General features: G+C 34.5%; 4 protein-coding genes across 4 annotated transcripts; 2 read left to right on the top strand and 2 right to left on the bottom strand.

The window, feature by feature from the left end:
- Positions 1-1408: 1408 nt before the first annotated feature.
- LOC114737828 (uncharacterized) lies at positions 1409-3428 on the bottom strand. Its single transcript, XM_028925812.1, has 2 exons — positions 3357-3428; positions 1409-2953 (listed from the first exon to the last, which is right to left on the bottom strand). Exon 2 carries the CDS (start codon positions 2906-2908, stop codon positions 1409-1411), a length of 1500 nt encoding a protein of 499 aa, XP_028781645.1. The 5' UTR covers positions 2909-2953; positions 3357-3428.
- Positions 3429-7607: 4179 nt separating this feature from the next.
- On the top strand, positions 7608-11324 carry LOC114737833 (probable prolyl 4-hydroxylase 4). Its single transcript, XM_028925818.1, has 7 exons — positions 7608-7840; positions 7967-8024; positions 8128-8232; positions 8939-8996; positions 9600-9775; positions 10583-10658; positions 10787-11324. Exons 1-7 carry the CDS (start codon positions 7701-7703, stop codon positions 11077-11079), a joined length of 906 nt encoding a protein of 301 aa, XP_028781651.1. The 5' UTR covers positions 7608-7700; the 3' UTR covers positions 11080-11324.
- A 3037-nt stretch (positions 11325-14361) lies between these two features.
- Positions 14362-16318, top strand: LOC114737842 (histidine-containing phosphotransfer protein 1). The gene is made up of 6 exons (XM_028925827.1): positions 14362-14695; positions 14834-14964; positions 15084-15152; positions 15490-15561; positions 15896-15968; positions 16063-16318. The coding sequence occupies exons 1-6, from the start codon at positions 14636-14638 to the stop codon at positions 16120-16122; spliced, it is 465 nt and encodes a 154-aa protein (XP_028781660.1). The 5' UTR covers positions 14362-14635; the 3' UTR covers positions 16123-16318.
- Positions 16319-20079: 3761 nt separating this feature from the next.
- On the bottom strand, positions 20080-25026 carry LOC114737827 (uncharacterized). Its single transcript, XM_028925811.1, has 11 exons — positions 24620-25026; positions 24114-24293; positions 23708-23818; positions 23254-23589; positions 22999-23175; positions 22619-22909; positions 22410-22532; positions 21840-22291; positions 21262-21463; positions 20859-21167; positions 20080-20385 (listed from the first exon to the last, which is right to left on the bottom strand). Exons 1-11 carry the CDS (start codon positions 24806-24808, stop codon positions 20080-20082), a joined length of 2676 nt encoding a protein of 891 aa, XP_028781644.1. The 5' UTR covers positions 24809-25026.
- Positions 25027-25355: the final 329 nt, after the last annotated feature.

Here is a 25355-nt window from a genome sequence, read left to right as displayed (position 1 = left end):
AAGTTATTCATGGAATAAGATTTTTGAATAGAATGCGTATAGCGTTCTTGGCCGTCAGGCGTATAGTGTGTATATGCGCCATGCACAACTTTTCTTCTGCACAAAAATAGATATTCTGGGCATAATTAGATGTAGTTCCAATGAAGCTAGAAACTGGAACCTTGTTTTTTTCCTTCAGAATTAAAGGCATGAGGAAGCCACGTACAAAAATGCTAGCCACTGATTACATAATCATCATCAAGTAAAAACCAACAGCTGCTAGGGGCTACAACATCAACATTTTCTCACCGCAACTCGGTCAAGTTCAAATATCATAACAACAGATACTCATTTCTTTTAGTTATTGCATATGAACGGGATTTCCTCTAGATACAGCAGCAAGACAGCAGGTTATCAGAAAATCAGAACCTAGATTTACACATCAAGATCTTATGTTCACAAATTTTGTAACATCTTCAAACAGGATGCATCAAGCCACGGCTGAAATGCTCCTCCTTGGGGCACATGCTGCAATTTACACAGACTGTGAGCAACTAATATCTATCATTAATGTACACATAGACAGATCCAGGGCACGTGAAATTATTAATTTACCTTCAACCAATAAAAAAATCCCCGCAGGAGAAACAGAGCCTTATGTGGTTCCCTGACTTGATTAATTGCATCTTGTAAACCTGAAAAATTATGAAAAAGTTATTTTACTACAGGACAATTAAGAAACCTTCACCATTGTGCAAATATGATGATAGAATTACACATAGTAGAAGAACATGAAAACAAGGGACACATAACGGAAGACATTGCAAAAAGTAGCTAGTGAAATCAACTTTTGCACCAGGTAAGTCTGCTACTATAGCCCATCACACTGACCATTAAAAAAGCAGTGACACTATTTCACAAAAATGTAGCAATAATCACATAATGCAGAAATCAAGTCCCTCTATCACTGAAGAAGGCATGGTCCTTGAATAATCATTGACACAAAGAAAGAGAGAAAAAATTACTCCCTACTATTTTATCTTTTGTATCCAATGTAAGTCATCAGTATTACATGAATTATATTGAATGCAATCATTGTTTAGAATGGGGAAAAAAAGAACCTTACCACGGTGCATTTTAAGATATGAGGTTTTATTGTTAGCACCTTCCTTTGGACGATCTTTTGTCACCCCATGGCGCATTTCTCTATGTTGTACCTTCGACCTTTCGTGAGATGCTACTTGCAGAAGTTTATCAAGCTCCCTCTCGTTATAAGGCCTTTCAAGTTCTTCCATGAGTCCTTTTCTAAACAAGCTGTCTTTATGATTCCTTTCATCTGCAAGGTACTAAACACACCAAGGCATATAAAAGAAATAATCAAAAAAATTGTTTGTTAGACATTCTAATTAGGTGAATGCGGCAATCCAAATTACATATTATGAATATTACAGCTATCACTGCCCAAGAAAAAGACACTTACCGATGAATGACAACTTTTTTGACAAATGGATGGGCTGTCCAAGTAATATTGACTAGGATCCAGAATAATTGGTTCAGAATCAGTGGAGCTTTGATCACATTCGTCCTCATATACCACTCTCACACCATTTTCAGGCATGTAAATCAAATTGTCACCATTTGCACAAATAGATTTCAGGAATAGTTGGTAATTTTCATCCACAATATTGCCCAACTCCTTGCTGTTGCACCTGTGCTTGGCCACATGAGAAGCAAACAAACCTTGTCTTGCATTAGGAAGTTCAGTTGCCTCATTGGAAACTTGTGAATTCTGCCAAACTGCTGAACCTTGTTCTTCTGAATTCTTCTTAACCTCAGAATTCAGATATATTTGCCAGTCTTCATCCATAACATCACTCAACACTTCACTGTGGCACTTGTTTTTGGCCATTTGATAATCATCTGAAGCTTGTCCAGCATTAGGGGGTTCAGCTGCCTCACTGGAAACTTGTAAATTCTGCCTAACCTCAAACTTCAGAAATTCTTGCCAATCTTCATCCACGTCTCTCAACACTTCATTGTTCCGCTTGTCCTTGGCCACACGATAAACATCTGAACCTTGTCTAATATTAGGGGGTTCAGTTGCCGCATCGGAAACTTGTAAATTTTTCCTAACTGCTGAACATTTTTCTTTTGAGTTCTTCCTAATCTCAGAATTCAGATATGTTTGCCAGTCTTCATCCACAGCATCACTCCGCACTTCACTGTGGGTATTTTTCTTGGCCACATGATAATCATCTGAAACTTGTCTTGAATTAGGGAGTTCAGTTACCTCAAAGGGAACTTGAAAGTTCTGCCTAACCTCTGAGTTCTTTTCTTCTGATTCACCTGCCCCATAGCTTATTGTTATAGCACTTTCTGGAATATAAATCAAATTGTCACCTTCTATCCTTGATGAATTCAGGAATAACTGATAATCTTCATCATCACCCTCACAATGAATTTTACTATTGACCGAATCATGCAATCTCTCTTCTTGTCCTTCATACTTTGCACAAAATAACTGGTTACCAGCAAAGACTTTTAATATGTATGAGTTATCAGTTTCCCTTAAATTTTCCAAGAACATTTTATACTGAGCATCCGTGTCGTCATCATTATAACTGTCATGGCTTGTGTTAACATCAGCATCAGAAACATGAAAGACAGCTTTATCTAAAAAGAATTCATAATCCTCATCCACTTCTTCCTCCAAAACATGACCACTATTCTCACCATTTTTCACAACTTCATCGCCCCAAGTGCCCACATTTTTCCTTTTAGCGTTGGCTCTGCAATTGTGTTCCATCATCTCACTAGCAGTGGACCTTCTCTTCAATCGCCTCATCAATCTACTATCATATTGAGGAACTTCCCAGTTTTCTATAAGATGAGTGTATTCCCGCTTGATCGTACCTTTACTAGGTCCCATTCTACTTTAAGCAGAGCAACCCCACCTTTCTTTGGAAAGGAAATTCTAAGAACATGAAGAAAACAAAAAAAAAACAAAAGATAAGCTCATCATTCATCACCTTGAAGAACAAAATAAGAGACATCATTTAAAAAAACAAAAAAGAAAGAAAACTAACCAACATTTACAACCGAAATCAAAACAACAGACATAAAAACGTCATTTCGTCTACAGAAGGTTAAACAAATACATGCAAAGACTACGAAAAAAAAAAAAAAAACCAAAACGAAGGACAGTTGAGCAAGAGCATAACTCAGTCAGCCACAAAGAGATGCAAACAGATATTCTCATAAAAACTCTGCTCCCCGAAACTATGATAGCCCGACATTTCATCGACCCCATAACGACGTTCAAAGGCAATTCTCACCCCCCATAATAAAAGAATAACAGAGCAAGGCTAAGGCATTACTGGCAGGAGAACCTAATGCAATCAGTTCAAAAAGAGCATATTGAGAATCGAAGCTTCGACTGCTGATTTAGAAGAAACCCAGATTGTTTCTCGCTTCAATATTGGGAAACGGCTTGATCTTTGATGAATGTTGCTCAAAGTCAGAAGAAACTGTAGTTTCTACAGGATATCGGTAACTCAGCTCAAAGTAAGAAACGGTTCACATTCTTAACCATGGACATAATGGTAATAATAATAATAATACTTGTAGTAGTAATAAGACAAAATTTTATATATGACTCAAAAACCAAAGAGGAGAGATTTAGGCATCTGGTGGGTGCAGCACTAAACTGTGAACGAATTTAAATTACTGTCTTGGAAAGGAAAAGACGCTGTGACCTGTGAACGCAGTTCTGAACGGATACACTGAACTGAAGGGCATCCATGATGAAGTGACCGTTCAAGATTTAGAGAAATATATGCAGAGTGAGAATCATTAAGATGATGTTTCAAAAAATGATAGCTAAAAGCTCTTTATAATAAGTGAGTGATTGTGATTTTCTAAATCTTTGGGTAACTCTAAAATAATTTTTCAGAAGTATTTTTTTTAAATTGAAACAAATTTCTTCATATATATTTACTTTGTATATTATAAAAATACTTCTGAAATTATAATTTTGTTTTTATCTAATCACCTCCTAAAACTAATTGACGTGATTGATTAGTGGACTTTGTAGTAGCCATGTTTTTCAAATATCATCTTTATTTTAGCATCCTATCGCGGAAAAGAAGCGGATCGTCCTGCCATTAGATATAGCTCTCTCATGAATTAGTGTTCGAATGGCAAAAATATGATATATTGGCATTCTCATTAATGTGAGAAATTTTTCAATGACTTTCTCATACAGTGATTATTATTTAGGGCCTAACTCAGTCCATTTTAATTATAGGCGCCAGTCTTTCAAAGTTTGGCTGGAAAAAGAAGCTGCGATAACATCTTATACCCTTTTATTCATCTTGTTCCGTATCAGTCATTTTCAACAAATTTCATACAAATCAATTTTTTTTTAAATTTTATTAACTTTTATTTAAAATCCAATAATTTTTAAAATTTTTTTTGTTTAATATATTACTTTTTGTTCTTAATATAATTTTTAATTTGATTCTAGATATAAGATCTTTCCACTTTGTCTATCATATTTAACTATTTTTTAAAGTAGTTCTTATAGTAGTTGCACATATTAAATATTCTATTCAATGGTAATTCTAGCTAATTTATATAACTAATAAGGATATTCTATGAGAGACAATACTTATTTATTAAACATAACTAACTAACTTGACAAACTTTTTTGATCTACTCAAATTGGTTAGTCAATTCTTATATTAAGGACAGGAGGTGGCACGTTATATCGCATGAGAACAAAGTTAACACAATAATAAATGAAGAATAAAATCATATATTCATATAAAATACTCCCTCCGTTCCTTATTATAAGAGACACTTGATGCTTATGCCATGTTCCTATATATAAGAGACACTTACAAGTTGTCTCTACTTTTTTGTGTTGATTTACTATTTTACCCATATTTATTATCTCCAACTCACACTCTCTCTCCCTCCCACTTCTCTTTCTTTTAATAATTTAATTGTTCTCTCTCCTTATTAATGAGGGCATTTTTGGAAAAAAATTATACTTTTTATACATTAATTGTTCTTAACTAACTTTAACTATTTTTTTGATCAACGTACTTCGGTTATTTGTCTCTTATAATAAGAAACGGAGGGAGTATTTTTCTATATGCGTGCCTTGTAAATATAACCAAGACTAGAAGAGTACTAGTCATATATAGTTAGCTAGTGTTAGGCTCCAAGAGAAGACCTTTAATTTGGAGTTGTGCCATTGACTGCGGGGGATTGACGATGAATCTCTTGAAATTGTAATTTTGGGAATGCCACTTTTCTATATTTCAGAGCAGCCATATAAATGCACGTCTATTTTTTCATACAAAAGTGGTTTTATAAGGAAAAATATATATAAAAGAAGTTTGAAGTCTCTAAATTTTAAATAAGGAATTTTTACAATTGTTATTTATAAATTTAATATTGTCAAAAACCTTTCGAAATGTTGTTACCATATCTGATTTGAAATTTAATAATTTTAAGCTTTATTTTGTGGGATTTTCTCATTTTACAACTTTTAAGATAAAACAATGTTTTGATTGGAACTAAAACTAGTATGAACTAAGTATGGACTATATAAAAGGTTTTATTGTAAATACGACAAAAAGGATTCTGGAGAGTAATTAATATATGTTGGATTGGATTAATTTCTACTATCTATTAAAAGAATGAGAAGATTATGTACTTTGAAGAGGTCTACTATACACTTATTAAAAAGTAGAGCCATCAAAATGAGCCAAGCCCATCGGGCTAGTCCTTTTAAACCCTTTTAAGTGGAGGACCAGGCTTATATTTTAGGTGATTTAAAAGAAAATTAGGTTTAAAAAGGTTAGTTCTATACGGCTCAAAAATAAAAGGGCCAAGGGCTAGCCCTTTTAAACCCATCTATTTTTTATTATTATTATCAATATATTTATAAAGTTATAGATTAGTCTTTTATGAATAAATTTAAATTAGAAAAATACTTAGAATAATCAATATTCAACCTAGATAATTGAAAAGAATTAGATGTCTTGGACTTGTGGAAAAACAATTAAAATCAATTTTCAATTCTTTCAAGAATGGTAGCTTATATTTTAAACATTTTAATCACCATAATAGCTAGTAGATCTTCATTTGCCATTGATTTACATATCTTAACAAAGTGTAAAACTTTTCTTATTCGAACAAATATTCAGGCTCTTATTTGTACTTATAACTACTGTATAATTTTATTTTAGATAAGGTAAATGAAGACAAAAATCTTAATATTTTTATCACTGAAGAAGAGCTCACTTGTAGTAAAGAACAATCAAATGTTGCTGATCTTGATGATACTGATGAAAATGAAAATAAAGATAATAATGATGTTGATATTGTTAATTTTTAACTGCTAGATTTTTATCTTTCTGTTTTTCGTGTTTTGTTATATATATATATATATATATTTTATTTTGGACAATAGTTTATTGGCATTTAATTTTTTTTCTATACACCACTAATTTATTTTACTTATATTTATAATTTGAATAAAAACTCTTAGAAGTTTTCTTGTTTTATTTTTTATTTTAAAATAATTAAAAAGAATTTAAATCTTAAAAAATAACATAAAAGGGCCAGCCTTTTTAAACCTTGAATCTGTATTTTCAAGGGCCGGACTTTAATAATTAGATAATTTTAAGGTATGTGGGCTTTAAAGGGCCGGTTTTTTTCGACCCTGGCCCTTCAAGGGCTAGCCTTTTAGGACCGGGCTAGCCCTTATTGACAACTCTATTAAAAAATTGTGAATTTGAGTAATATACTTATATCCTCTTTTTTGCATGACTTAGTCCGGATAGAGAGGGCATAGTATCTAATTGTCTATATGTATGACCATAAATGATACATAATTACAAGATAGCTATAATTTATCAACCAAAGTTGGCCCAAAAAAAAAAGAAAAATCAACCAAATAAGTTATCATAGTTATGCGCATAGAGGCAATGTCCTTATAGGTGCGTCTAGGGCTGGAGTCAATCAGGATTTCTAGACGAAGGGGGCCATTAGTACCAAGCAAAATATATATTCCTTGTACTCAAAATATAAAATCTATTTTGTAATATAATTTGCATACTAAAATGGGTTTTATATTTAGAACCGGAGGAATATAATAATTGACCGTCTAAAACATGAAATGAATCATAATATATACTAACTCGTCCTAAACATAAGAGCTAATTCATAGTTCTAAATATAATATCTCAATCTATTTTGTTTTTCAAATTTATAATGTGTTTTTAAAAATATCTCTACTGATTTTAAGATATTTTTACCCAAGTATAATTTCAATATACATGATTAAATAAAAGTAATTTAAGAAAGTTAACTTACATTTATTATAAATAATTAACTTATTTAATTTGTTTAGTTTTTCAGATTAGTTATTTGACTCTTATATTAAGAAACCAATACTATATACTTATAAAATAAATATTTTAATGTGTGCGTGACGAATCTTCCCCGCGTTTTCCAAGTTTTGGGAAAACGGCGTCTTTCCTTTGGACGAGATCTGCTAAAAGCCTAAAACTAAAAGAGGGAACAGATTCTGGTAATTTTATACAATCTGGGCCGAAGAGATAACTATTAACTAACTATCCCACCCGCTCGGTGACTCCGATAAACATTTTCCCGGAAAATTTCCCTGCGGATCGAAGCTGGACTCAATGTCTAGGTTTGTGTCTTCGGTGTTCCTCCTGTTGATTTCAATCTTCCTGATCACTCGTGAAGTATCCAGCTCCTACGCTGGTTCCGCTAGTTCCATTGTCGACCCTTCTAAAGTCAAACAGGTTTCATGGAAGCCAAGGTCTCATTCCTTCGCCTCTTGAATTTCATGCCAATGTAGCTTTATATCTTTCTCAATATTTCCTGTTTAACTTCACTATTTTCTACTTTTGAGTGGAAGTGAAATGAATGAATCTCATTTATGCAGAGCTTTTGTTTACGAAGGTTTCCTCACAGAGTTAGAATGCGACCACTTGATCTCTTTAGTGAGTATCGGTAGAAATCCAGGCTTTGCTGATGTGAATTTGATGTGGTTTCATTCGATTTCTTCGATTAATGAAGCGATGCCTGTTCATTGCGTTGTACTAGGCCAAATCAGAGTTGAAGAGATCTGAAGTAGCGGATAATGATTCTGGAGAAAGCAGACTAAGTGAAGTTCGAACAAGCTCAGGGATGTTTATTTCTAAGAACAAGGTCGGTTTCACTGTTACTCCTTGATGTCTTTCCTAATTTGTTTGCTTATATATGTATAATTATGCCTTGATAGTGGCCTCGTTATTTTCTTTTTGGGTTCACATCTTTTAAGATCAATGCATAAGCCACAATCACTTTCCTATCCATAATAAGTATAATGATGGACGAAAATCTGAAAATATACGGGTGGGTTCATTTTGTGGGTTTAAACTTATTATCTCTTATTGCTATTACTTGGGCTGAGCGAGGTTGTTAGCACAATGAATATCTATTTAATGTCCGTATGACTCTATTAAAAATTGTATGTTCATCCTTCTTTTGGTCCCCTTTCTTTTAAAACCCTTTAACTGCTTTTACGTTTTGCTAGCATATTGGCATATGAAGGGCAAATTATGCCTATAACAAATGGTTATTTAGACTTGGCTTTAGTTCTGTTTTAGAAGAGATGCTGTAGAAAAGGGTGTGTATAGCCGGAGAGCCTGGAAGAAAATCTGGTTGGAGTTTGTATCATTAGTTGCTTGTGTTTAGACGGGCTGTTAATAACATGCAGGGTTTTCTTGATTATTCTGCTTCTTAAGGGAATGGATATTGTTTCTTCACAATACATTCATGCGTCCATATATATACCTACGTCTGTGTATATATATTTATATAAATAAGTATGTTGTGGACATTGAATGGACATGTTTTAATCTTTACTTTATAGGATCCTATTGTTGCTGGTATCGAGGACAAGATTTCATCATGGACCTTTCTTCCAAAAGGTATGCCCTCATATTTCGAAAATCTGCATGGCATCATTGTGAGAACTGTGGAGCTGATTACCGATATTTATGTCTTTCTATTCCGTATATGTATGATAATGTGTTTTCTTAAGATGTCAATGCCCAGATTTTGTGCTTGCTTGTAAATAGGGCAACACAAGGGGGTAATTACCTCTATTCTGTTGAAAAAAGTTGTTAGTTAGTTCTTTGATGACTGGAAGCAATTTTCCTTTTAAAACCACCGTCCATCTCTTCTCCTTTTGTTCATCTTTCTCTTCCAACCTACCAGCCAGCCTTGCAAATTAATTATATTGATGTTCTCTGGCTAAAATCTGATGGTTATATGTCCTGAATCGACATTACAAAATGAGTAATTTTCATTATTTCTCTTAATTATAAGTTCAACCTATGAATTTTAAAAGCTGTGGTTGTTAAAGTTAAACCGTATCAGGAATATTCTAAGATGGCTCCTTTAGAGGTGCTTACATGACCCTAGTGATGAATTGCATTTCTAGATTCCATAATTCCCTTCTCCTCCAAAAGAAAGAATATTGAAACAAGAATGACTAGGTTTCCTTATTATATTTGATCGTTAAATTTCAGAAAATGGGGAAGACATACAAGTATTGCGATATGAGCACGGGCAGAAATATGAACCACATTATGATTACTTTGCTGATAAAGTCAATATTGCTCGGGGTGGACATCGAATTGCAACTGTTCTTATGTATCTATCTGATGTGATCAAAGGCGGTGAAACAGTGTTCCCTAATGCAGAGGTCTGTTTTATCACTATTCATTAGTTTTTAATGTTCTTGTTCAATAAGATTATAAATTGCTCGCGGTTTTGAATGAGTCAAATTAGATGGATCTATTTACCTTCTATTTAACTTTTTTGCCTCGGTGTTTGCAATTTTATTTTTTTATTTTTATATATCTTTTTTCTGGACTTTTTTTTTTTTTTGGGTGTCTTTGATTCTCCCTAAATAGACTGGGATGCTGGGGGTCCTTTTCAGTACTTTTTCTTGTTTTGTATCAAATGGAGCTATACATTGCTTGTAAGCTGGGTGGGGAAGGGAATAAACCTGCGTCCCTCACCTTTGCTGCGGACTCAAGTTGCCATTGAGCTAAGTCAAAATTTGTACCAATTTCTTAACTATTTTTCTTAGCCGCTAATGAATTATTATAGCCATTAAATTTCAAAAGCTGTGGCAGCTCGGCAGATACTTTTGAGGAAATTGTGTCTCACTTGGACTCGTCTCAGACAGGCGGTATTTATCCTCAAAGCCAATATAAATGATGCATGCTAATTACACTTTTATTGATTTGGGCATGGGGAGGCGGACAGTCGCAACCTTTCCTGGAGAATGAGTTTTTAAATCTCTCTCTGTCTCTAATTCTTCTCTGCCAAAGACTGCAAAACGAGAGGGGGCCTTTTTTTTTTTTTTTTTGGAGGGGTGGGGGGTTGGGGATGGCGGAGGGTTCAGGTTTGTGGCAGAATTGTCTGGACCGTCTAGACAAATTTTGTCTACCTTTTATTACTTGTATATAATTTGGTAACTTACAAATTTCCATTCTGCTTCCAGGACCCTCCACGCCCCAGAGGTTCTGAAAGTAAAAGTAGCGATGATCTCTCAGATTGTGCTAAGAAAGGAGTAGCAGGTGTGGATTTGAATGACTATTTTCTTTCATGAATTATCTTCTTTGTTGCACTGTCCCATTCGATGCCTGTCAGATTAACGTTTAATAATATGTTCTTCTCTTTCCATCCTCGCTATGGCAATGAGCAGTGAAACCACGTAGAGGGGATGCTCTTCTATTCTTCAGCCTCCACCCTAGTGCTATCCCAGACACCCAGAGTCTCCACGCAGGATGCCCAGTAATTGAAGGTGAAAAATGGTCAGCAACAAAGTGGATTCACGTGGACTCATTTGATAAGATAGTGGGAGCCGGAGAGTGCACCGATCAGCATGTGAACTGTGAGAGATGGGCCGCTCTTGGAGAATGCACTAATAATGCTGAGTACATGGTTGGTTCCCCAGATCTTCCTGGCTACTGTAGGAAGAGTTGCAAGGCATGTTAGAATTGCAGCTGATGGACGCTTCCCACGTAATTATATGCCCATAGCCTTTCATCTGTTTCTTCATTGATATTTATCATTCTCGGATTGCAGTTATATGCCTAATTTATAATGGTTTTGTCCTTGCTAATGGCTACACTTCCATAGCTGAACTTGTTGGTAGTAAAGCTGAAATGGCTAACCGTGCGGAGGTTGCCATTATACTCATCTAATCAAGAATTAGTTTTGAAATGAGTTTATATCTGGATAATATTTGAGTTTTTTTTTTTTTTTTGGTCGGGTATGATATTTGAGTTTGAATAACAGTCATAAAGGGGATTTCATGGTAGGGGTGTTCACGGGACAGGACCGGGACGGGGATTTTGTCCCGTGTCCCGTCCCGCTTCCCCCTTTTTTTAAAAAAAAAACTATAATTTTTTATATGAAATTTTTTATGTTATAATGCTTATTTTTTATTGGGCTTCTAAAGATAAAAACATCATAAAAAAATATTATGTAGAAAGCTCAATTATATAGTATAAAAAAGATGTAAAAATAATAATGTAAAAAAAAATACGGGAAAAAACACTGTATAATGTCTTTATCAATTATTTTATTGAGGAATGAGATTTTGTTAAGATAATACTATAACTTAAGAGCAAAAAATCACTATAAAAGTAATAATTATTATTAATAAGTAAATTAAATGATATAATAATTATTATTAATAAACAATTTTTTAAAAAAAATACCTCGGGGCAGGAAGGGACGGGACAACCCCGTCCCTTGTCCCGTCCCCCCCGGTCACTGTTTCCGTCCTGTCTTGTACTTATCCTGTCTTGAAATTTTTTTTGTCCCGTCCTGTCCCGTCCTGAACTCATCTGGACTGGGACGGGACGACCGAGACGGGACAAATTAAACACTCCTATTTCATGGTGGGATAATTTTTTGAATTGAAACGAAAAATCTTCATCTTTTTATTTTTTAATGGACGTATCAAGTACTGAATACGAGCATATTTTCTCACAGGAAAAAATCTTCATGTAATGGAATATGTATCTCTAGCACTTCTGTGGTCTCATTCTTTGATTTCCCTCCATAATCATACATCTATAAAAATGATATGTAAAGCCATGCTATTCACTAATTATAGTGTACAACTTCGTTCTAGATAAACCTAAGCCAAGTTTTAACGAGTATGTACCCCATAGCACAAATCTAATATCAAAATTGGGCCGAGTTTTGTATGGTCTAGGAAGTCGGGCGAACTTAATAGTCTTGGAACGTTCGTAGTCCAAACCAAATGTCGAATTCCAACATTCAGATGTAATTTTTGTTGCTGGTCCTGCGCCAGACCCCATACCCTGTGAAGGCTTATACCCCTATTTATAAAATTTTGGGCCTGTTTGGATGCTCTGAAACCGTGGTTTCAGAAGCACTTTTCCGCAAAACGAGGTAACCTCTTCCACATATTTACTTCGTAATCCGTAAAAGCACTTCTGAAACCATGGTTTTGTTTTTATCCAAACACTCCCAAATTTATAATCTATAAATCAAGTTTTTGCTAAAAAAAATCTATAAATAAAGTCTAATAAATAGGATCAGAGGAGGTAGTACTAATTTATTTATATTAAAGAACAGCCCCACACATATTTATTGATAAAATAACAAAAAATCATATGTTACGATGGATGACGAAGGCATGCTTTTATAGCTGGACACATGATTCCGGCTTACTTACAGTTCATTCATAATATATTAATCAGGTCTTGTCCAAATTATTCAGCTAGTCTCAATCGCTTTACCAAAATTGTCGTTACCGCCTCCAACATAATTCGTAGATTAATTCAATATTATTAATCAAATTTAATTAATTAATTAATTAATTAATTAGATTGGTCCATTCAAAAGTAGTGAATTTTTACTAGGAGAAGTACTCATATTTAGTACTTAACAGTATCTCGAATAAACTTACCTTTAATAAAATAATACTTATACCTAATTAAAAAAAGTTGATAATAAATAAAACTGAAAATAAAATGCAAAGAATATGAATGAATATTGTGGTATATGCAGAGAAGCACGCGGGAGGATGAGGACGAACCCCAGAGGGAAGAAAAAGAAAGCCACATTTTCGTTTTTGTCTGTGGTCCTTTGGCCTCTGCTTTTCACTGTACATATATTTTTACATTTAATTACTTAAGAACAATAATTTTTTATTATGAATGTTTATCTAACAACATGTATCTCGAATTCGATCCCATGAATATTTATCAAATTAATTTTTTTTGGTTTTTATTTTTTATTAAAATTTAGAAACATATTTCTTAAAATTCTTTAAATAGAACCTTTTTTTTTTTTAAATTCTGCCATGGGTAAATGATTCTTGGTGGCCCATTTTCAGTCTGCTCATAAAAAATGAAATTACCATTTTATCCTTGGTCTGCTTTTTATTCTCTCTTTTTTGCCCTGGGTACTTTCTTATGCCCCTTTTGTTTTCCAATTGGAAATTTGGAATAGGCGCTCGTCATATATGCTACAGATAACATTATATAAAAGCCAGAAGAATCACACCAAACCTTGGCTGCAGTGTTACAGCACAACAACCTTGTTTAAAAAGAGAGAACTACGTGCATTGCTTCCTCCAAATGAAAACAGATCCAATGAATTTGGCTCACATTCATTCATTTGTTAATTAAGATTATCTTGTCTAGCAAGTATGCCGTATTAATTATTATATGTTATCTGATAGATTAATTTAAATACATTCACAGGTAGTGAATTAGTGTGTTTGCCCATATTTCTCTTAAACTTGAATTTTAAAGAACTTCAAATATCAACAACTTAATCAGGAAGATAATGATGATCAGTTTAAGATTAATTCCCAAGTTAATGAGTTGAATAGATTCATAAACAAGGTCATGTGGAGGGAACACAAGTTTCTTTAGCCCTAATTTGTAATGTAGCTGTATTGTCTAATCCTTTTGTTTTAAATTCATCATTTTTTTTAAATCTTCAAGAACTACTAAATACCCACAAATTTAAATTTAGGGAAATAAATCATTGTCAGAACTTAGAAGGTTAGTCCAATTTGTAATTAGAATTACTTTAATGACCTCAATAAAATCAGGAAAAAAAGTTAGTTGCCTTCTTAAAATGGTTTTAAAATTAATATTTTCTCTTTCCTTATGGTTGACCACAAAATTCGTTTATGTCTGAATTATGTCATTTTTTCTTTTCCATTTCAATTTCAATCTTAAATTCGAAGCACGAGGGTCCAATAATGGGGTCTTCGGTTATTGAACCCCAACGAAATCGGCAAATCCCAAAGCCGGAGCATTGCACAAATCCAGAGAAGGAGACCCTGCCCTGCCCCTGCCAGCTGCCATCCCCACAAAACCTTTTGAGTTTTGATTTCGTTCCACCCCCAGTTGCCCATATCTCTCTGATTCATTCATTCATTCACCAATAATTCCTTCTAAAGATCTGAACTTGAACTCCAACATTCGCTCTTTATACAACACAAGTGGCTCTCTCTCTCCTCTTCTCTCTCACACTAGAACCAAAGGGGACACAGATCATGGATGTGGGTCAGATGCAGAGACAGTTGGTGGAATACACCAAATCTTTGTTCATAGAGGTAGGCCAAACATCAACTTAAGGCGACTCCTATGATTTTACCAATTCTGGGTTTGAATTGTTTCTTGTCTGTACACTACTACTATCAATACTACTTAGATAGATCTATTTATTGGGGTTTTTATTTTGGTGAGAAAAGGGATATTTGGACAGTCAGTTCTTACAGCTTCAGCAACTACAAGATGAGAGTAACCCATCTTTTGTGGCTGAAGTGGTGTCTCTCTTCTTTCAAGATTCTGAAAGGATTCTCAAAGATCTCACCATTGCTCTGTGAGTATATGCCATCCCATCCCCCCCCCCCCGGGTCTTTTGACCTCTCTCTCTGTGGTTGGAATGACCTTGGAATCATGCATTTATCGCCCATTATTTGGGATTTGTTTTTCCTGCAGGGATCAGAAAATTATTGACTTCAAAAAAGTTGATGCTGATGTTCATCAGTTCAAGGGTAGCAGTTCAAGGTACCAGATCCATCAGAGAACATGGTTGATTGTTCTGGCAATATGGTCAAGATTTAAAAATAAATAAATAAATAAAGTTGTTTCAAATGGTTTTTGGGCACCTGTATGCATATTCAGGTCTCAAATTCAAGACCAATGTTTAAATTAGCACAGCCTTCTAAATTGTGTTCTCCTTGCGTGGTAGTAATATCCTTTTCAATCATCTTGTCAAGTCAACTAGAGAGAGATGAGCAACATAGTAACAAAGTTGATTCCTTTTCAGATAAAGTTGATTCCCTTTCATATTATGCCTTTGTATTTTAGCTGCTGAGAGGTAAATTTGTGTTCTGGTCCACAGCATAGGCGCACAAAGGGTTAAAAATGCCTGCATTGCTTTCCGCGGATACTGTGAAGAACAGAACGTAAACTCGTAAGTACTTTGTCCCTCAAAACTGTCATTATCAATTTAGTGCCCATAAGAGCAAACTTGGAGCCAAATTATGCTGTTGTTCAGCAATTTTTCTCCAAAAGAAAAGCAAAAAGGGTTTGTGGATTTGAGTTTAAGGTTTTTACTAATTTGAATTCTGGGAGTTTCATTCCTTTCCCTTTTTTTTTTTAACGACATAAGGTTATAAGTAAGATCAAACTTGCAACTTCTCACTTATAAGGAGCTTTCATGCTTCTAAGTTACGAGGTGGCTATTGGCCTGAGAATTTAGGGTTTAGGAGCTTCATTCTGATCATGGAAAAATGTTGTGATTGCAGGTGCGTCAGATGTCTGCAACAAGTAAAGCAAGAGTACTTCCTTGTCAAGAACAAGCTGGAGACTCTGTTCAGGGTAATTACCTACCAAATCTTTAGAGAAACTTTATTGTGTTTTGGATTTGTAGATTATAACAAGTGTGTGTATATATATACATGTTATGGTGCAGCTTGAGCATCAGATTATTGGAGCTGGTGGGTCAATCCCTATGGTGGAACTGGGTTTCTAAGATGGATGCTTATTAGAAGGAGAAGCTTGTGAGAGTGTTTTGTGATCATTTTTCTCCTTTTGGTGGAAGATTGTGTCTTAGGTTTATTTTTGTGGTTCGTTGTGTGAGTTTTATGAATGTAGATGTTATGGTGAATGTAGGGCTTTATTTGTGAACTCTTCTTGTTGCTTGCATTCAAGGAGGTTTATATCACAAACTGAGATTTCTGACACAATCTTTCAACCCCAATTCATACTTTTCTTTTCTTTTTTTAAAAGAAAAAAATTATGTATAAGTTGTTTGATTTTTAATATTATGTACTAATTCAAATTTGAGCTGAGTCAAATCCATAAAATTTGAACTGAAATCTCCCCCCCCCCCTTTTAAGAACATTGAGTTTTATCATTTTTCAAGCGAATTTAATAAAATCATTATATAAAACTCAGATTATGCAGATAATTCTCAGGAAAGAAAGCCCTAGTTGTGACAATGTTTAAGCTTCTACTACGTTTACTCTGTCATTAATCCTTGGTTTTTAGGTTGTTTACTTCAAATTAAAATAATTCATCTTTTCATTTGGGTTATTATTATTTTTTGAAATTAACAGTGAAAGATTATTTTCTCTTTATATTCTATTTAGACAAGATAAGGCTAGAGGAAGTGAGTTGAGACGTTTACATAAAATAAAGATTGGGAAAAAAAAAAGGAGGAGAAGAGGGAAAAAAAGGGAGGAATAGTGAAGTCACATTTATTTGCCATTGCTAATTATGTTTGTCACTTAATAACAAAAAATACTTATTATAGTTATTTTTAATTAATTAAATTAAATTAATTTATTCAAGTGAATTAATAAATTAAGTTCACTTTCCAATTTATCCCCAAAAAGAAAAAACCAGATAGAAGAATTAAGTGACTTTTATTTTTCTAATTAAAAATTTAGATCATTTTATCCCATACAAAGTTGACTTTCTACTAAAAAGAAATGATATAAAAGATGCTGAGCCGTCCATGAATTTGAAAAAATTACAGTAAGGTCTGAATTAAGAGAATTAAATATAAAAAAAATATTTTAAAATCATCAAAGTAATCCCAAGCCTCATTGTAAGAAATTCTATTTGTTTAATCACCAAATTATTTTTTTTAAAAAAATGTATTAGACAACTGAAAGTGTAGTCGTTAACAATTTAAATTTAAGGTGTAACAACTTAAATTGTTAATTCATGCTCTTTCAGTTATCAGTGTATACTAAAAAAAAAAAAAAATAATTTGGTAATTAAACAAATAATGTATACTTTTTAAAAAAAATAAAGATAATTTGATAATTAAACAAATAAAATCTCTTATAATGAGATCCTTTAGAACTTCAAAATAATTTAATAATTTTAAGAGACTTCTTATATTTAATTCTCTTTAGTATAACCTTATTGCAATTTTTCTCATGAATTTTGGTAAATAGATTTGGACCTAATAAGTAATGACAAGCTTTGAACCAAACTGGGGTGATAAGAAACGATATCAATAAAATAAAAAGAAAATCTGCGGAGATTCGATTTTTGTCTGATACTTAACGGAGCAAATCCCAAAGAATCTTAATTAAATAAAATTATAAGAAATATTATTCTTTTCTTTTTGGCCCTTTACTCATGTGCACAGTGATTTATGATTCAGGGGGTGTTTGGATAGAAACCAAACCATGGTTTCAGAAGTGTTTTTACGGTTTACGAAATAAATATGTGGAGGAATTTGCCTCGTTTTGCGAAAAAGTACTTCTGAAACCATAGTTTGGGGTAGGGGTGTGCAAAAACCCGGTAGTCTGGTCTAGTCCAGTCCAACCCGAAGTGGTCTTGTCCGGTCCAATCCAGTCCAAATTAACTATATAATGAAATTAGACTAGACTGGACCAGACTAGTTGGTCGGGCTAGACTGGGTTTCAGACCAAGTGATCATATCACCTAGACTGGTCCAGTCCAGTCTAGGTGAATTTTTTATTTTTTAATAATTTGTAATTTAGATGGTGCCTTTGATTGTTTTTAATGTTTTTAGATATTTTTATGTATTTATGATGGAGTCTTAACATTTTAGGACGAGTTTTATATGATTATAGGTAGTTTTTATTGTCTTAATTGTACTTATCATGTTGAAATCTTATTTCTCATAAAGAAAAAAAATTACAAAAAAAAAAAGAAAATTGGCCAACTGGACTGCCTGGACCAGTCTACCAGTCTGGTAGACCAAGTCTAGTCCAACCCGACCTCGGGTCATCATTGGACTAGACCAGACCACAGACTATCAAACCTAGTCCGACCAAAAAATCAATCTAGATTTCGGGTTGAGCTCTAGTCTGGTCCGGTCCATCCATTGTGCAGCCCTAGTTTGGGGGTTGCCAAACACCTCTTTAGTTGTCAAATTTTACATGGTATACCATGTATGAGACTCATTAATTGTTCCCCCCCAAATCAGATATATATTTTATTTTGTACAGAATTTAAAATATAACTGTTATAAATAGTAGTACTTCTTATAATTATTATTATTATTATTATTATTAATAGAAAAGGAATTAAAAATGGAAAATCATTGCTGGGTTGTAGAGATACAGAACTGAATAAGACATGCCAGCCCTTCATGCATAGAGACAGAGTGGATCAATGAACTCAGCACATGCACTCAATAAGAGAGGGAAGTCAAATCCCAAGCCGCCTTTTGATTTTGTTTTTAATCCTTTCTTATTCAGTTTCTTCAAGCATTAAATTACTTGTCGTATTGTTTTTTTATTTCTTATCTAAAAGTCAATGAAAATAATGAAAGTGTATTGGTCTAGGCTATCTTTTTCATGAGGGACCTCTCTCTTTTCTAAATTGCACACCGGCGTTTTTCTATCAAATTTGAGACATAGTTAGCTATTAAAATGTAAGCACATCTTTCAACAAAAATTTAATTTCATTGGCTCACATTTGAGCAATATTAAACCTAATTGAAGGTAGTTCTCCCAAATGCATGAAAATTTGATCTGACTAGGTCAGATTCGACCATTCTCATGTCTAACTGAAATACTACTTCCGATCCTTAATATAAGACTTTGTTTGATTTTTATTTTGATCCTAAATATAAAACCCCAATTCACTTTATCTTTTTTTTTTTTTAATTGAAAGAGGATTTACTATGCAAAGTATTTACAAGGAGCACTTTGTCTTTTATATTTATGTATTTTTTTCTAAGATAATTATTGTAATAATGGTAGTTCTAGCCAATACATTTGATTAACAAGGATATTTTAGGAAAGACAACACTTATTTATTACAAATAACTAACTTAATTTATTTTTTTAATCTCTTCAAATTAGTCAATTAGTTTTTATAATTAGGACCGGAGGTAGTAGTTTTCTTAAAATCATTTTCTGTATTTACAGAGACTTCAACTGGAAACCTTAGACTTGTCAGTTAAAGCTTTTTTCACTAGAATCAATATCCGTTGGTAATGAAAAACCATATTTTACATAAAGCAAAAGTTCAGTTTAGGGGCGGAATTCTCATTCCTTTCAAGAAAATACACGCAGTTCTAATACATGCAATAAATAGATAATATATTGAGTTTACATAAAATTACAACATGGGTTTTATCATGCATAGCGTAGAATTTTGAATAACTCGTACTGTTTAAGATTAATTAATAATGCAGATTGCTATAATTTTGATATTTTATATTATTGGTATGTATTGATCTTAATAACGCAGAAGAACGATATTATAAATATTTAACAATTAAAGAATAATTTTAAAAAATCACAATAATATGGATCAAAATAGTTTTTCCCCCTCGCTATAATTAGCTCAAGTTCAAGAATTTATCTGGGGGAAGGGTAGAAGGAAATAATTGACAAATTTTCATCAACTATTCAAATAGTATTATATCACTGTACATTAACTAAAAAAAAAACTAACACTACATCGAAGTTTGTTTTTCTTTGTTTGATTCCAGTTAGACCGTACCAGAAACAGGGTGGCTCCATCTTTTTCTCTGTTCTGCAAAGCTCCCAACTTTGGCTGAGTACTGGCTCTTATCACAAAGCCTACGTGTGTATAGATGATTCAGAGCGTTGGAATCAACATGTTGTAATATTTTCACTGATTTCCCATGTTTTTCATCCACTATTGTCTCCCCATCACATGATTCTCTGCCTTTGGCTATGATTTTAATGTTCTTTTCCTCAAATTTAGGATTGAGACTACCTGAATCGCTGTCTGCTAACACCACTGCTCCTAGAATTTCCCCCAAGAATGTCTCCTGCACATTGCAATACAAATAGCATCAATACTTACACCTTAAGAAGAAACAGTGCCCGTAAATCGGGAGGTTTAAAGCATATATAGTTTAACGTTAGAAACCATCAAAATATGATTTTGGTGGAAGTAGTAGGAGGAAGAAATAGTACTTCAAAGTCAGGAGATAAAGTGCGTTTGATTTCACGCTGAGAGTTACCAAAACCATGGTTTTGTTGGAAGAAATAGCTAGTTAACTACCTCGCTATGTAAAAAATACTTTGAAGCTTTACGAGACAAAACCTCACACACGTACTTATCTCGTAAGCGCAAAATCACTTAAAATGCTTGGTTCTTCCAACAAAACCACGGTTTTAATGGTTTTCAACGTGAAGTCAAACACAGGTTTTATCCATAACAGATAGATAGTTTGCGTATATGAAATGATTGACCTCTTTGAAACAATTATAGAAGTAGGGTATGGATAGGAAGTGATACCATATGGTGATATCTGTGGTGGCTTTGCCTCAAGCGATAAAGCCTTGAGATCAAACGCCTGACAAAGACGGCCTCTGGTGTTTGTTCTTGTGTCAGATGAAGCTGTCGTAGAATTGATGAAAATGAGGTTGATCTACGCTGCACAGAAAGTGGAATGAGGTTGATTTTACATTCAGACTCAAACACTGTCTTTGCCGCTAGAGGATCAAGAAACATGTTCATTTCTGAATATTGGTTTGATGGAATTGTGAACACATTTCCTTTCTCACTTCCATTCCTCCTCAAGTGTCCTCCGACCACATAGATCTCCTGGAAAGGTATGGAGCATTATTAACCATTCATGTGAATCTCAATGTGTTTCTTAGCATTCTAATACCTCAATTGGTTGTGTATATGAACTAACCTGAATTCGAGAGCTCATGTTTTTACCTGATACAACCTTGGCCAGATTAGTTAGGGGTCCATTGGCTAACACAGTAACCTTGGAACCTGGGTCAATTTTTTGCGTTACAGACTCCCAAACTTCTATAGCCAATGGTTGTCTGAATTCAGGGTGATCTGTATTCCTAGGAGCTCCATACTTCACTGAAGTCTCTGCTGTATACCTGCAACAATGTGATATGAACAAAACAAAACATGTCAGATTCATATCATCATCATTTGAACCATGGAAAGTAAGTAAAAGGAGTAGCTTGGATATAAAAGGTGCATTTAGAGAAAGATAAAGAATAAAGAGTGTATCAGCGTAATGTACCAAGTCTCATATTAAGTAGTATGGGATGTTTAATGGGGTATGCAAGTGGGTTGGTTTTCCCAACTCAATAGCTAATTTTTTGGGGTATGGTTCCTTATCTCACTTAAGTACCCATCAGAGTGTCTTTATGATATATAAATCTCATGTAGAGTTACATTTTCATGTCGCTGTCTCTCTCTCTCTCTAAATGTATGAATGGAGAGGATTCAGTTTCGGAGTAAGGCCACCTTCTGGGGCTATGAGGAAGAAGACGAGCAAGGCCATAGAGAGTGTCAGAGTCCAAAAAGCCACCACTTCCATGAGGGATTGCTTTAACATATTTGCAGTCACCAACAGCTGAAAATATTGGATCTGATTCATTTGTTGCAAACATGTCTCCAAGACCTACTGGAATATCATCACGACCCATCATATGCAGTAAGTCATATACTATATCTATTGTTGCTGCATTAGCCCATCCAGTTGGACTCACAATAATTGCAGCCAGGTTCATCACTTTGACAGGTACTTTTAGAAGGTAAAACAGTGTAAGAAAGTCTCCTGCACTCATGTCCATGTCAAACACAACCAGTTTCCCCGGTTTTTCCTTCTGAAAACCTGGCTTGTAAGTTACTTCTCTGTAATAAGGAAACTGAGTTGTGAAGTTGAATCTCCCAGCCTGTTGTGGCCTATTTAGAACCTGTCACATATTCACATCATTTAAGAGTTCCAATCACATCAGACAATTTGCACACGGCCTATGTTCAATACAAGCGTGACACAAGTGTTTGTGTGTATTTTCCTTTTTTGGCTCTTACATTCAAGAAGCTTACGAAGAATTCTCTGTCAAGAGGGCTTCTAGCATCCTGGTTAGGTTTTGCTTTTGTGGCAACAAGCACTCGGACTGAGTCCGAACCATTTACTTCTGCTGTATAACCATCCTAAACATTATTTTGAAAAGAACAACACGTTAACTTTAGAAGATAAGATGCTTGGGATTAAAAAGTCCAAGATTTTACTGAAGTACCTTACATCTCCCTTTGCCATTATTGACAAAGCAAAATGGATCTCGAAGTCCTTGTTGAACATGACCACTATGAACTCCACCTTTCTGTAAGTTGAACTTGGGAACTTGGCGGCCATCGAAGAAGGGATTGGAGCCATCAGATATCCCATATGGTCTGTTCGAGGTTATCACAGTGATGTTCATATACTCCATTTCTGCAAATTCATTTTCTCCTTTGTGGTTATACTTATGGGAATTACTCATTATTGATACTGCTACCCCAGATGTGAAAGAATCCCACATAAAATAACTCTGCCAATTATAGTCACTGTCAAGAAAAAAGGCATATTTGCAGACTTCAAGTAAAATCATTGGCAATCACAAGTTCAACGACTGGTTACCGTGTAGAATTGATCATCGAACCAAGTATCACGAGCCATTTTCAATGACTTGAAACAGTACTGAGCCTCAAATGTGTCTTGATTTTGTTCAAAAGCCCCAAAGAACTGTTTGCTAATGGGGATTGTGTTTGTTGCATCAAGAGGAACAAGAGTGATGGGAATACCAGAATGAAGAACCTGAGCACAATGAGAGCCATTTTCATGCACTGCTTTTAGAAGATTTTTAGTATAGAAATTCTTTGTAGGTGGAATTACCTGGTAAGCAGCAAAAGGGTCTCCAAACATATTGAACTCTGCATAAGGGTTAGTGTTATAATCACTGAACAAATTGCCAGCATCACCACACTGCTTGGGAACACAAGAAGAGGAAGCATTCTTGGGGCAACAACCAGTAGGGTTTCTTGCTCTTACACCACCACCCATTATGTATATATGCTCCACATTCTTCTTTAGATGTGGATTATTCATGAGGAATATGGCAAAATTTGTTTGAGCTCCGAGTAGAAACACAGTTATGGGACCTTGAGATATTTTCTCAATCATCACTTGCTGCGCAGTTGGTTGCCTTAAAGGTTCATACTTCCTTCTGCCCTAATTTCATCACAGACAGAATCAGTAATCCAAATGTGTTTTAGTGATTACGGTATACATAACGTCAACCAGACCAAAACATTAAAATCTTTATATACTTTCACTAAAATCTTTACACCTGTGGAAGGAAGGCTTTCCTGAGGCCAAAGTTTGAATCAATGTCTAATCTCCCTCCAAATCCTAAAGGAATGGCTTGCCTGTATCTGCAACCTCCCACAGTATTCAGACCCTGATTCAATTACGAGGAGTCACATATTAGAGCAGATTATTCATTCACCTACGGTTTCTACAATGCTTCTGATAGAGACTTGGTAGTACAGAATACTTAGTTCAGATCGAGTAGTATGAGATGCTCAATGGAGTATTTCCATGGCTTGGCTCTCCTATCTAAACTGCTAGCTTTTTGGGGTGGGGACATGGCTTATTGCAACTCAAATGAATATAATGAACACGATAATACTGATTGTAAAGAAGCAGAAAACATAACCTATAGCTGCAGAAGAGAAAAATCTCCCAGTACGTACCTGTTCAATGAGCGGAAGATAACCACCAACATTTGGTAATATGGTACCATTTTCAAGTATTCCACCTTCACCTCCAACTCCAACTGCAACATCATCACGGTTCATCATGTAAAGTAAGTCATATACTTGATTCACTGCATGCCCAGCATTAGTCCAAGCATTTGTGCTGATCGTGATACCCTGCACACACAGTTAAAAGTTGAAAACACTTGAAGGCACGCAACCTTTTTGCAAGTTGGTTCATAATCCTGTTGTAACATGGTCAAAGCAAATCATGTCAAATGTCAACTACAGAAAATGAAGTTGAAGGGAGGACCAAGTACTGTTCACAACTTTTATGTCATACCCTTTTAATTCTTTTTATTATTATTATTAAAAAAAAGAAAAAGTATACTGTGTTAGTATTGTTTGTCTGATTATTGGCTAAACAGAGAAAGTGGATATCGGGGGGTGATCAGAATTTTCAATTTTCAAATACCCGGTTCTGAAGGTTATCACTGGTTTACCTCCAGTTCAAATTCTGATCTGTTGAGCTTGAGGAGATAGAGAAGGCCAAAGAAATCATCAGTATCAACATCTGTATCCAGAAGAATCCGACGTGGCCTATTTTCCACACTGCACGGAGCATCTCCAATAATAGCTCCTACAAGCAATATCACACCCACCCAGAACCTGTTTCTCTTTGCCAACAACATTCTTCTGAAGCTCAGAAATAAACCCAGAAATCTCTTATCTCTCTAAACGAATTGAAAAGGACCGATTTTGATGAAGCAGGAAAGTTATATCAGTCTCATTCCATGAAAAGACACAAGAGGAGGCCAGAAGGGAGATGAAATGGACCCATGAGAAGAAGTGTTAAAACAGAGAAACAAACATAAAGTTTACGTGTTCATTGGCTCTTTTTTTGTGTGTGTATAAATGAAAGCTTGGAGTTTGGAAATATAGAGCGAGAAGGGAACAGAGAGAGAGAGAGAGATGGTTGAAGAATGAAGAGAAGGGAAGGGAAGAGAAGGAAGATTGTGATGAGAAGAAGAGGTGAGTAGTGGATAGCTTTTAAAAGTCAGAGCTATTTTATTCCATTGTTGAATAACTCTTTCTTCCTTTTAGTAGTCCAAAACCCCAGCTGAAGCTTACGTACTTGTTCTCACACACAGGCTCGCCAATGATAATTTAATAATATCAAAATTTTCCTTAAAAATCTAGCAATTTGTAATGTTAAGAGTAACGAAAAAATTAAATACC

This window comes from Neltuma alba, unplaced genomic scaffold (genome assembly GCF_004799145.2).
Source record: "Neltuma alba isolate B1F8T4 unplaced genomic scaffold, ASM479914v2 tig00013499_pilon, whole genome shotgun sequence".
NCBI classification, from domain to species: domain Eukaryota; kingdom Viridiplantae; phylum Streptophyta; class Magnoliopsida; order Fabales; family Fabaceae; genus Neltuma; species Neltuma alba.
This window is presented reverse-complemented; position numbering and strand designations above follow the sequence as displayed.

What these genes read in the sequence shown, in the direction of transcription:
- LOC114737828 (XM_028925812.1), bottom strand. Translation starts at nt 2,908, where the DNA reads ATGGGACCTAGTAAAGGTACGATCAAGCGGGAATACACTCATCTTATA.
- LOC114737833 (XM_028925818.1), top strand. Translation starts at nt 7,701, where the DNA reads ATGTCTAGGTTTGTGTCTTCGGTGTTCCTCCTGTTGATTTCAATCTTC. An exon ending in GCGACCACTTGATCTCTTTA is followed by an intron (nt 8,025 to 8,127) that starts GTGAGTATCGGT and finishes GCGTTGTACTAG; the next exon opens with GCCAAATCAGAGTTGAAGAG. An exon ending in ATGGACCTTTCTTCCAAAAG is followed by an intron (nt 8,997 to 9,599) that starts GTATGCCCTCAT and finishes GTTAAATTTCAG; the next exon opens with AAAATGGGGAAGACATACAA.
- LOC114737842 (XM_028925827.1), top strand. Translation starts at nt 14,636, where the DNA reads ATGGATGTGGGTCAGATGCAGAGACAGTTGGTGGAATACACCAAATCT. An exon ending in AAAGATCTCACCATTGCTCT is followed by an intron (nt 14,965 to 15,083) that starts GTGAGTATATGC and finishes TTTTTCCTGCAG; the next exon opens with GGATCAGAAAATTATTGACT. An exon ending in GAAGAACAGAACGTAAACTC is followed by an intron (nt 15,562 to 15,895) that starts GTAAGTACTTTG and finishes TTGTGATTGCAG; the next exon opens with GTGCGTCAGATGTCTGCAAC.
- LOC114737827 (XM_028925811.1), bottom strand. Translation starts at nt 24,808, where the DNA reads ATGTTGTTGGCAAAGAGAAACAGGTTCTGGGTGGGTGTGATATTGCTT. An exon ending in ACCCTTTTGCTGCTTACCAG is followed by an intron (nt 23,176 to 23,253) that starts GTAATTCCACCT and finishes CATTGTGCTCAG; the next exon opens with GTTCTTCATTCTGGTATTCC. An exon ending in TCGATGATCAATTCTACACG is followed by an intron (nt 22,910 to 22,998) that starts GTAACCAGTCGT and finishes TATAATTGGCAG; the next exon opens with AGTTATTTTATGTGGGATTC.